This window comes from Pseudorasbora parva, chromosome 1, assembly GCF_024679245.1.
Source record: "Pseudorasbora parva isolate DD20220531a chromosome 1, ASM2467924v1, whole genome shotgun sequence".
Lineage (NCBI taxonomy): Eukaryota > Metazoa > Chordata > Actinopteri > Cypriniformes > Gobionidae > Pseudorasbora > Pseudorasbora parva.
The window spans coordinates 34,391,894-34,403,911 of record NC_090172.1 but is presented as its reverse complement, the minus strand read 5'-3'; the positions used below and the strand labels follow the sequence as shown (position 1 = coordinate 34,403,911).

Here is a 12,018-nt window from a genome sequence, read left to right as displayed (position 1 = left end):
TCTGTGTGAATTTTTTTAAATTATGCATCTCTAAAGGACAATTAGCCTTCATCTTTTGACGGTTAACATATAGGCTAGTGACCGTTTTGGCGGACTACTATGAACTTACATCAAAAAATAAGTACAATGTAACTTATTGTATTTAAATTGCATAGCAAAACACTTTTGCTGCTACTGAGGTGGGATAAAGGTACGGTTATGCACAAGTTTGGTGGTATGGGTAAGTTTAAAGGTGGTTTAAGGGCTAAGGAAAAGTTCAACAGATGTAAATATATGCAGTTACTTTTAAAATACAAGTACAATGTAAAAACATGTATGCACACAATAAGTGCATTGTATCAAATTATTAATTTAAATGCACATAATAGTTACCTAATAGGCTGCGTTTGCCATAGGCTATATGTGGACGAGTGACCAAATCAGTCAAATAGAACACAAAGGTAATAACTGATTCTTTAAAAGGTATACCGCCTCTCAACCTGGTGCAAGCTTTGCAAGCATGTGTCATGTGCCTGTCTACAGAGCCTCTGCCACATACTAAACCAACCACCTTTATTAGGGTGCTCTGAAGAAGAAACAGGCTTAAGGTGAGTATGAAGAGAGGCATGAGTATTTAAGACATTTAGAGTCACAGAGAATGAGCATTGCATAGTTGAACAGGCATCTGTATTGCTGTTGGTTAAGGGTAGAATCAAGGTCTGAAGTGGATTTTCTTTTCTAGTTAAATGACACACCTGGAAGGGCTGGTGCAGGTTTGTCTATCTGTCTATACAGTAATCCCCCCTGCTTGTTCTGGGAAAATTCCAGAGATCTGAACCACACCTTTTAAATGCTTCTAATATGATACTCATGGAAACTGTTATTGGAACAGACTGCAGCTAAAGTTGGCCCGATAATCTGGAAAGGTACTGTTTGCAAGAAATGTAACTGATTATACATTTAAATATCTAAAGTTCTTTTCTAGAGATTCTGTCAGGTTTTTTTTCTGGATATAGTTGAGAAAGTTGTTGCTGGCTTCAGAGGTTTCAGAAAACTGACAAATGCGTTTGCTCTGTATGACTATTAGTTAGAAATGAATTTAAGCCTTAAACAAATACCTAATATCAAACACACAGAAACATGTCTAAACCATAAACATCACAAATAGATTTAGAAAGCTGTTTTTGCTTTTGAAGCTACCACAAGACATCAGAGCTTTAGAGCTTTTAAAACAAGTTGAGTATGTTAAATAAGCCCACAGATGCAGTTCTGGACTTTCTCAACCATTTGTTTTAGGCTATTCGTGGGATTTAGGGCTTGCTTCTTTCTTATTTGTTTTTTTCTTTTCAACATTTCTACAAATAACAATGGATAACATGTACAGTCTGTCCCTCATTATCGCAAAATAAAACCTCAACCAGGGTGATCAGGACAACAATTTGAAGTGTGAAGGTATCTGTACATTTTAGCCTGTTTATTACATATGGACTCTTACACAATAAATGATTAAATAAAAATATAAAACTAGCACAGCTCTGTAGCAAACTGGTTGCTTGTGACAAAAGTCAGTTATACAGTTTAGAGGTAATTATACCAAAAATAATTAATTGCAGAATGGAGCGTTTTAGAGAGCAATATCATAAATGACAACAACCTTTGCAGGTGTTCACAAAAAATGTGCAAAATGCACCATAGAATATCAATGCCAAAATAAACTTCTGCAAGGATTTCCATATAATGTTGATGTAGTAGATACAAATCATCTGGGTCAGAAGACTCTTGAAGAGGTGTGTTTTAAGACTTAAGAGATGGGAGGATTCTGCAATATTAAGTAATCGTTCGCAGCATCAGTCCATCTTTCCACATAATTCTCACCATTTACCCTGTGCTTAATATACATGTATTTTATTTTCATGTTTTCCTCTTCTCCTCGTTTTAGGCTTTGCTTCTTCCCTGTGTAATCGTGCTGCCCTGGATCGCAAAACTCTGGCGACCGGAATGAGGTCATTATCCAAGGCTGTGATGAGGAACTGCTGCTCTCTCTCTCTTCTTCAGCCGCAGTAGTCTGTGGGATCGTTTTGCTCCACTCCTGATCTTTGATGACTTTACTATGCTTATTTCAAAACTAATTCTTATCTATCACCTCAGAAGCTGAAACGTGCAGACACATGTAGTTAACAATTAATTTTATGATCAATATGAAAAATATTGGCTGTAATGTTGTTCAGTGAGCCACATCCTGGAACCTGTCCAGTAGAGTATACTGAGTGTGGGAATGTTTTGAAATCACTGTTCACTATTCTTATGGAATGTGTCTAAACACTCAGGTAGAAAGGCAGTTACTTCTCATGGTGTGATGGTGACTCGCATGGCCACTAGCATGTGAGTGGGTGTTTAATGACGCTTTCACTTTTCATTGGTTACTGTGGTCAGCCGCATTAAACGTTGACTAAATTTCCAGAGGAATTACTGTTGCTCTAGGTAATATGGCACAGGCCACAAGCACCCCAAGTTCATTAAACAGATACTATCTGTGTCCTCAGGTCAAATGGCAATCGAACAAAGCATGCTGCAGCAGATGGTTTACTCTCATGTGCTCACTTATTTGAATATTACTGCATTTATGTTTTCCTCTGCTGTCCATCACCATTTTACAGTTCTGACCAAGTCTTTGGCATACCTTACCTAGAAGTTTTTAATTTTATTTAGACCATTAAATCCACATGTAGCATTGAGAAACAACAACAGGTTGAACCATTCATAATCATTTTTAGTAGTGTGTGATGTTTGATGGCGAGTAAATTGGTTTTCTCAGCCTCCACTTGGGAATGTCTTTATCATGGCACTGAGTGGAATGTGGTATGTCAATATGAAAATGCCATTGATAACATGCAAAAATAGGCTTCTCCCCCCCCCCCCCCATCATTCATAGGTTTCTGAATTACTCTTAGTGCTCACCAGCCCCCTTTGCCCCCTAAATCTCTGTTCGAATTGAAAATAGCATGTATTTGCGCATCTCTTAGACGCTCCCTCCCACTGTGTTGGGTTGACCTGGGGCTTGGCTGTCTTGCCTTGGCCTTGAGAGGACTGAGACTGTGTTTAAGTAGAGGGAGCGGCTGAGCGAGGCAAATAAAAAACTCTTTACACACTCCGAGACGGAGCTGAGCTGGAACCTCAGGTACGCGATTGTGAAATTCCCCACGTTCCACTCCCTGCAGTCCACAACAACACAAAGAGCTGCCCGAAATCAAGGCTAAGTAAGTGTTCCTCTACAGAATGATTGTCCTGTATGTAAGACTGTTTCGCTGTACACTGACTGCTTAGGGTCATTCTCAAAGGATTAGTCAATTGCGGCAGCACATGATCTTGTATGAGTCCCAGAATTACATGACATTGTGTTTGTTTGTAGGGCTTATTCATGCTACACATACCTGAATGACCTGATGTCTACTGTCTGCTCCCATAAAATTGCTGCAGTATGGTTAAGGAAGACAATATCAGTGATCTCATAATTGTTGATGAATGCACTTGCCAAGTTGTAATTGTATAGATAGCAGGAAAATCTGTTTCTCCTCTGTACTCCTTTTTTTCTTATAGTCATCCCCACTGATTTATTAACTTTCCTATACACTGAAGGTAATCTATCAGATTATTGCCAACCTCCGAACCCACTTCATATTATAGCTCTAGCTCATAACACATTCGTCATACGTGTGGTAGTTTATAGAAAACCATATTACAGTCTGTAGAGTTCACTCCTGTTAGACCTTTGTGGCCAGGTGGTCATAATCTCATTAAATAGGACCTAAAGTAACTTCTGTGTGACTGTTTGCTAGAAATAGGAGCATCAATTGAACTTCCTCTCTTTCAGTTGCGTATTCAGAGTTTATAAAGTTGTTTAGAAAAGATTGACTTCTCAATTTGCTCTCAACATTATGATAACTTCACTCTTCCTTCAAAGTTAGGATTAATATAATAATGTACGGTAATTAAATAAATTGACCACAAGACAATCTCCAATCAAAAATATGGTAAAAATATAGTTGTTTTGGGGGAAGACAAATATATACCTTTATATATATATATATATATATATATATATATATATATATATATATATATATATATATATTCTACATGTGGGATGAATGTGAAATATATCTTTACTAATTGTTTTACTCGTCATTATTGAATGATCTTGAGCTGTCAAAAAAGTGCACACCTCAAAACTAAAACAAATTGGACAACAAATCATCCGTCATGCTCGCTTGGAAAAAAACCTTCAGCAGGGGTCCTACTTTTCTTAATGTATTTCACAAGACAAGCAGCCACCATCTTTGATAGAGCAGTCTGGAAAATGTGTGAAAACGAGAAGATAAGACAATGAAACACATACCTTACCCGCTGCTATGGGCCAGGGAACACAGTGGTTACCATGGCTTAATCTGTCACTGAAGTGGACTTTAAGGGGTGACAGGGTTTTTGGAGGCTGATCTTTCTCCCAAACAGACAGCTTAGCATTTGTGTGCACATAAGAGCCCTTTCCAATATCTCAAATAAGCTGTGTTGGGCAGAACAGCCAACTTAATCTCTGTCTCCTTCTCTCTCTCTCTCTCTCTCTCTCTCTCTCTCTCTCTCTCTCTCTCTCTCTCTCTCTCTCTCTCTCTCTCTCTCTCAATATAGAGGAATAATTAATTGTATCCTAAATTAACCTAAATATTCCTGACTTGTCAGTTTAGAAATAGTCGTTTGGACGATATTTCAAAGAAAGTGAAATCCTGTAAATTGGTCAAGATTTGAACTTTTCACTTTAAAACTTTGAAAATGGCAGTACAACTTGATGCTGTGATGTAATTGGCAATGCATATAGCATATTCTATAAAGTTTAGGTTAGAAGTTAATGGGACAACAACTGATCAACATGATAAGTATGTGATTAAAGAGATAAAAAATAAAAAGTTTACATTTAAATTAAAATGTATGTTTGTATTTTGAATCGCTTTGTTTGTGATTTTTTTATGATTGGTCAGATTAATGTGCACAGGCGCATGTCCTCACTTGTAGGCTAATATGCTAATTTAAGTTTTGAAAGTCGCACAATTAATCCACCCTTAAGTAGTAACATAAATACAGACCAAATGACTGAAACAAAAATGGTCCATTCGCAGGTCACATAGGCTACACGGATGGGGCATTTTTATCCCAGTAACAAACTGAGCACACATGCATGTCGCAGCCTCACGGACAGCAGCGGGGGAAACTGGTGCGTTCACATCTCACCGTGTCCCTCCCCTGAAACCCACCTTCTTTAAAGGTTTTTGCGCGTCCGTTTTGGGGGATAACATCAAAAGGGTTCGTCCCGTCGAGCCAATCAGGTCCCTCCCTACCTCAGATCGCAGCTATAATACATAGGAGTAAAGAGGCTTCTCGCATAAGTGGCTGTGGCTTCAACTAACGTTGCGATTTCGAGGTCAGTCTTACCTTTCACATCCACACCGCACACCTCCGATGCGTTCTCAGACGCACATTTCCGCACCTGTCACGGTAGGGTTTGGCGCTGAGGGACACGCGTGAACTGAGGAGACAGCAAGGACATCGCCGGAGATCCGCGCAAGGAGGACGAGAGATTTTGCTAGACAGACCGCGCAGTGCGCTCTAGAACACCGCAGCGAGATTCACCGTGCGGCAAAATGCGGCTTATGACGAGAGTGCTGCTGGTGTCTCTTCTCAGTCTGTCCTTGGTGGTATCCGGACTGGCCTGCGGTCCAGGCAGAGGCTACGGCAGCAGAAGAAGACATCCGAAGAAGCTGACACCTCTCGCCTACAAGCAGTTTATACCTAATGTCGCGGAGAAGACCTTAGGGGCCAGCGGTAGATACGAGGGAAAGATCACGCGCAATTCGGAGAGATTTAAAGAACTTACTCCAAATTACAATCCCGACATCATCTTTAAGGATGAGGAGAACACAGGCGCAGACAGACTCATGACACAGGTAATTCCTTTCCGTTCGCAAATCGCACCGGTGCCTGTCTGAAGTCAGAGCTTAAGAAAGTACAGTTCGTGCAAGGATTGCGAATTAGTCTTACGGCACGGCTCTTTCTAATGAAGCTGTGTGAGAGCCGTGCCACCAGGAGAGGACAGGCTGGTTGCCTCCTTGCTCATCCTCGTTGTGGAAGGTTGCGTGAAATGTTTATGCGCTTCTCTGTTCCTGTGTATTAATTTGTCTTCGCCGAGATAGCCTACATCAGGCGCGCGTTATGTTTTATAACATGTGGGTATCCTGCTAGATAGGCTTGGTACGGCACCTGATCTGAAGGGACTGTGATGGTCATAATATGTCAGTCTCATTACAGCTAAATATAGAATGAAATTAAGCGTGCATGTTCATGGGATCGCTTTGCCAGACCGCAGCCCACCCGCTCGCAGCGGCTGCTTATCAGGGCATGAAAATATTGACATTTCTCAAAGGATGCTCTTAAATTTGTTTCTGCTTATTAATGGGCCAGGACGGTACCACTTAGTGACAGATTAGAATCAGACACAATGGCCTATCTGTCTTCACCCCTCTTCTTTCTTTCGATATTATGCAAGAGTTTGCTCGTTTTCTGACAATTATTTTACGCCCCATGCGATGCTGCATAATCTGTAGGCCCTTTTTTTCTTTTTTTATACAGCTGACCGATATATATCTAAGCAACGTCAAGCGATGCAACATGCAATAAGTTGTATGTGGTACACCCCAGGAGTAGACTAGTGCAACGTTATTTTAATTGCATATGCGCTATTATTTTAATACATTTGCATTAATCCGTTAGATAGCCTACGGTAAACTGTTTACCTTGCTTGAAAGTATACATTGACTAGTCAGACATGTATTTTATGGTTAATTGTGTTGCTCAAAAATGATATAAAGTTTTTTCCCCTGAATTGCACATAACATTTTTTTTTTTTTTTATTTATTTAATTTCTGGAAAGAAAGCTAGTCCTCTGAAAAAGTCAGACAGCTTCGGGAATAGGCTGTCTGTCCCCAACATGGCTTTGCACTCTCGTCGCATTAGCAGGGATCATTTGAACTTTTGACCCTTTGCCAATGTACAGGAAGAATAACATTGCTGCTCATTAAAGCTTCGAAAATGTATTTGCTATACAAAACACATTGTGGTCTGCGTCCGTGTAATTTACAAAGTGATTACCCTGAGTGGGATATTTTTTTATTAGGTTACTCTGTTGAAAAGCTGTTCGGTTCAAAGTCTAAGTCATGACTGGTTATCGCACGGACGAGGTTTGCTGAAGCATTGCGAATGTCAACCAGAGTGAATTTACACGCGCCGTGCAGGTGCATTATAAAGTCTCCCTTTTTCTGGTCCTTAAAAAAAGATGAAACCCTTGTCTGGTGTGGTTTTCTCAGATGTATATCAAACTCTACTTAAGGCGAATGTGATTATACGTGTGTGATGACCCGCGGGCACACACGCTGTCATTAAAATAGGAAAGCTACCCTTGCAATCTTGTAACTTCAAATGGACGTCTCAGCTTTTCAAAGGGAGTTAACGAGGTGTCCTGTTAGCAAATGTTTTGGAGAAGCGCATCCGAGTGTAAGAGATGGTTTGTTGGTTGAACACGCTGTGTACTGAATTGGAGTTAATGGTGCTGCTCGCGAAATTAGGCGCAAGTGCGAGGGCATCCAGGAGGTTGTTTGCTCTGACAGGTAGCTGATAAGTGTTTCCTCTAAAACAGTTCATTTCGGGAGGAGATTAGCAAGCTGACTGTGACTAGGCGGCTTGTTGAACAAACCTCGTGTGGAGCACAAAGCGGCGGCAGAGGGGGTTCCCGCTGCGCTTCATGGTGGCTGAACAGAATTTGGCTTGATTTGCGGCACACGACCCAATGAATTAATAAAGAGTTTAGGCTTCACGGGTCTTGAATCCCCGGCACTTTTGCTCTGAGTATGCTAGGATGTATCTTTTGGTCCCTTGTTTGTATGTTCCTCTCTCATTCGAGTTCCACGAGTGCTGTAGTGCAGCATGTTAAAATCATTAAAGTTAAATCAGTAGTTACAGGAAATCTATTTTTTTTTCTGTTATAGGCTAGATAAAGTACCAGTCTGTCATTTTCCATTCAGTCCACATATGTATAAGTATCTCAGTAAGAAAATGATTAATGTAACCGCATATAAGAGGATGCATCTGCACCACCTTTTTGGTTGGTTTGATAGATCCCCAGACATAGAAATGTTATAGAGTTTGTATAATAGACAGAATTTAATGGAGTGAACTGAAATATTGCAAAACTGACTATACTTCGTTTTTTAAAAATGTATGATTAAATACAATCCAGTGTAATAAGTTATCTGTGGTTTTCAATGCATACATGAAAATTTGAGGGTCAAGCGAATCAGTAGAAAGTGGGGTGATAGTCTGGTACAGACATTTATGTAGATGTGCTACGGATGGTGTGTGCACTTGTGAAGGGGGGGAGAGAAAGATCCAGCGAGCGAGTCAAAGCGAGGAGGGTATGTGTGTGAATTATTACAGGTATTAATTTGGCTTAGTGTCACAATTTGCAAGCATATTTTGAATAGATTTTATATAACCTCTGAAAGACCGCCGGTTAAGCAATCACATCACGTCCCTTGAGCAAACCTGTGCTGCAAGAATAATGAGTAGTTGCTTCTCCTCTTGGACGCAGTGAAAGAGTCTTTTGTGGTGTTTTATTTGACATATTGGTTAAGTGTTGGGAAGAGTTGTCCTGGAGAAGGCCAAGCATCCCAACACAAGGTCCCGGGAAAGGTTAGTGGGTGCACCACCCAAACATGGCCTGATACTCCTTGTACCTGCACCTCAGCCAGACTCACTGCTCTACACCAAATGTTATGATAATAAATTCCACAAATCACTAAAACATTACATTTCAGTATTTTTTGCCTTCTAAGCTCAAGATATCATTGTATGTATTCTGCTTTTTTAAGCGGAAGAGGCCTTGATGCATTCACACCTTTCCCTAGTTGGATCTATATGTTTTAGATCAGTGAAGCGAATGCAATAACTTATCAATTTTTCATTGACCTCTTTGGGCAGAATAGCCTTGCATGCAAGGCTGAATTATTTCTAGTGTAAATACAGGGTTCTTATTTCATATATAGACTCATCTGTCAGTTAATCTATATGTCTGGACATATTGATTGGAATAGATACAGAATTATTGTCATTAAAAGATGAATGGAGAGCGGTGATCTGAATCAGCCTATCACACCTAAGTCTTTAAATAATAACTAAAACTGTTGGTTTGTTTAAGGGGATGTAAACAGCTTTTATGTAAGCAATCATTTAGGAATTTTTGGAGATTAAGAGCATTTTTTATTTATTTAAATGCATACTGCAACATGGATCAATGAATGGAAGTATTAAAAATCTGCTCTCTTTCTGTTCTCCCTCTGTCTTTCCATTAGAGATGCAAAGACAAGCTGAACTCACTGGCCATCTCTGTAATGAACCAGTGGCCGGGGGTTAAGCTGCGTGTGACAGAGGGCTGGGATGAGGACGGTCACCATTTTGAAGAATCACTCCACTACGAGGGAAGAGCTGTTGATATTACCACCTCTGATCGAGACAAGAGCAAATATGGGACACTCTCCCGGTTAGCAGTAGAAGCTGGATTTGACTGGGTCTATTATGAGTCCAAAGCCCACATCCATTGCTCTGTCAAAGCAGGTAAGACCATGGCAGGATGATTAGAACTGCAAAATATTAGGGCACACTCAGTTTCATGTGAAAAAGGAAAAATAAATAAATAGCTGGGTTAAAATACTAAACAGCTTTTAAATAATGCTACAAAAAAAATCTTAATTTATTACTTAAAATCTAAATTATAACTGTAATCGTAAAAATAACTTAAATATGCCTACATAATAATTATAATGTATTTAGTTATGAATAATCATCAAGTGATAAGATCTTTTAAATCTTTCACTTTACACTTTGAGTTCAAACGACTTTGCAGCCAATATATTAACTGATCTTACATCGCCCCACTCTGTCTCTTTGAAGGAAGCGCCTATCAAGTCATCACAAGCTCACTTACTGCAACAGAATACACACTGCATATGAAAACATGAGAAATCAAACAGGCACGCACGTACGCACGCAAAAAAAAAAAAAAATGTTTTTAAGAAAACACGACAAAGTTTGACATCACTAAGAACCTAATTCTTACCAGGAATCTTTTATTTATTTATTTTGTAGAGTAATACGTTTAACATTGATCTAAGATAATTTAGCTGGAACACATTGGCAAAAGCCTCAGAGGCTTTCATCAAATCTTATAATTTAAATTCTAAACACATTTACAAATACATTACAGGCTTTAAACAGAGCCAGGTCGATCTCGCTCGTCCAAATCTGTTTCTCAATTGTCACCATCTTATTGCATGCCCTAGAATCTTATGAGAGGATTAAACGGAAAGTCCATTCTATAGCTCTGTTTACCGACCCAAGAGATCGGAATGTGAAGAGATCCCACAAGGCCCGAATTATTGTCATTAAGCTTGACAACGGAGAGAGCATGATGGTTTAAAAAAAAAAAATGAAAGGAAAGAAGAAGAGGGCATTGATTGACTACCGCTAGCATTTCTAATTTACATTCAAATCTACACCATTAGAGCCTTGGAAAAGTGTCTGGGCTGAGTAAATAGGTACTATTTGAGCCTGCTTGGGGTTTTTCTCATTCTATAAGTGTGAATTGTCACATAGAAGTTTCTGCACCTGAGCAAATATGAAAGAGGCGCAAGGAAAGGCAGAAGTGTCCTTTACCAAGAGTGCTCTGTACACAAGCCGCATTAGAATGACAATGTCCGGCCTTTATTGGTTTTTAATTAGAGCAGTCCAGGCTCTTTCCTCCTCCATCTCACACAAAGACATTTTTGGAGAAAAGCTTTCGATTTACTGCCTAATTCCCGTTGCCACGTTTTCTTTTGTTTATTCAGACTTTTTCTTACGTGAGGCGACTTTAGGGGCTTGTAGTTTCCGTGCATGTTTTAGGAGTTTTTTTTCTTTTTGACTTAACTTCGTCATAACTCAAAATATAGCTATACCAGGCCTGATATTAGTAATCATGTACATTCTTGATATGCTGCATAAAAGGCGTCCCGCTTTATTAAACCCATTGCTATTTATCTCGACAGAAAATTCGGTTGCTGCAAAATCTGGAGGCTGCTTCCCAGGTTCGGCTCTGGTCACGCTCGAGAACGGACGGCAGAAGGCCGTGGAGGACCTGAACCCCGGCGACAAGGTGCTGGCGGTGGACAGCGCTGGGAACCTTGTGTACAGCGACTTCATCATGTTCACAGACCGAGACTCAGCGACGCGACGTGTGTTTTACGTCATAGAAACGAAAGAACCCGTTGAAAAGATCACACTCACCGCTGCTCATCTCCTTTTTGTCCTCGACAACTCAACGGATGATCTCCACACCATGACCGCCGCGTTTGCCAGCAATGTCAGGGCCGGACAAAAGGTGATGGTTGTTGATGATAGCGGTCAACTTAAATCTGTCATCGTGGAACGGATATACACGGAGGAGCACCAGGGCTCGTTCGCACCAGTGACTGCTCATGGGACCATTGTGGTCGACAGAATACTGGCGTCCTGTTACGCCGTAATAGAGGACCAAGGTCTCGCGCATTTGGCCTTCGCGCCCGTCAGGCTCTATTATGCCGTGTCATCAGCCCTATTCCCCAAAAACTTAATCACTCAGTCCACTGCGACTTTACAACAGGAGGGAGTCCACTGGTACTCCAAGCTCCTATATCAAATGGGAACGTGGCTTTTGGACAGCCACATGCTTCATCCTTTGGGGATGTCATTGAACTCGAGCTGAAAACCTTCATGTGGAAATAAAGCAAGAGAAATCACACTAATGTAGGATATAAGACAATGTTAGTACAAGCGAGAGAGCGAGAGAGAGAGAGAGAGAGAGAGAGAGAGAGAGAGAGAGAGAGAGAGAGAGAGAGAGAGAGAGAGAGAGAGAGAGAGAGAGAGAGA

At 40.4% G+C, this 12,018-nt stretch overlaps 1 protein-coding gene and 1 long non-coding RNA gene across 2 annotated transcripts in view; one reads left to right on the top strand and one right to left on the bottom strand.

Annotated features, from left to right (window-relative positions):
- The window catches only part of LOC137070978 (uncharacterized), a 24,950-nt gene extending 19,386 nt beyond the window's left edge, over positions 1-5,564 (bottom strand). The window contains exon 1 of the long non-coding RNA XR_010904366.1: positions 5,461-5,564. This is a non-coding gene — a long non-coding RNA (uncharacterized lncRNA). The remainder of the gene's footprint in view (positions 1-5,460) is intronic.
- On the top strand, positions 5,215-12,018 carry shha (sonic hedgehog signaling molecule a). The gene is made up of 3 exons (XM_067438575.1): positions 5,215-5,972; positions 9,429-9,690; positions 11,160-12,018. The coding sequence occupies exons 1-3, from the start codon at positions 5,670-5,672 to the stop codon at positions 11,852-11,854; spliced, it is 1,260 nt and encodes a 419-aa protein (XP_067294676.1). The 5' UTR covers positions 5,215-5,669; the 3' UTR covers positions 11,855-12,018.

Bases quoted from the DNA above. Each gene is read 5' to 3' on its own strand.
- shha (XM_067438575.1), top strand. From the start codon at position 5,670: ATGCGGCTTATGACGAGAGTGCTGCTGGTGTCTCTTCTCAGTCTGTCC. The intron at 5,973-9,428 runs GTAATTCCTTTC...TCTTTCCATTAG, and splicing joins CAGACAGACTCATGACACAG to AGATGCAAAGACAAGCTGAA. The intron at 9,691-11,159 runs GTAAGACCATGG...TTATCTCGACAG, and splicing joins CCATTGCTCTGTCAAAGCAG to AAAATTCGGTTGCTGCAAAA.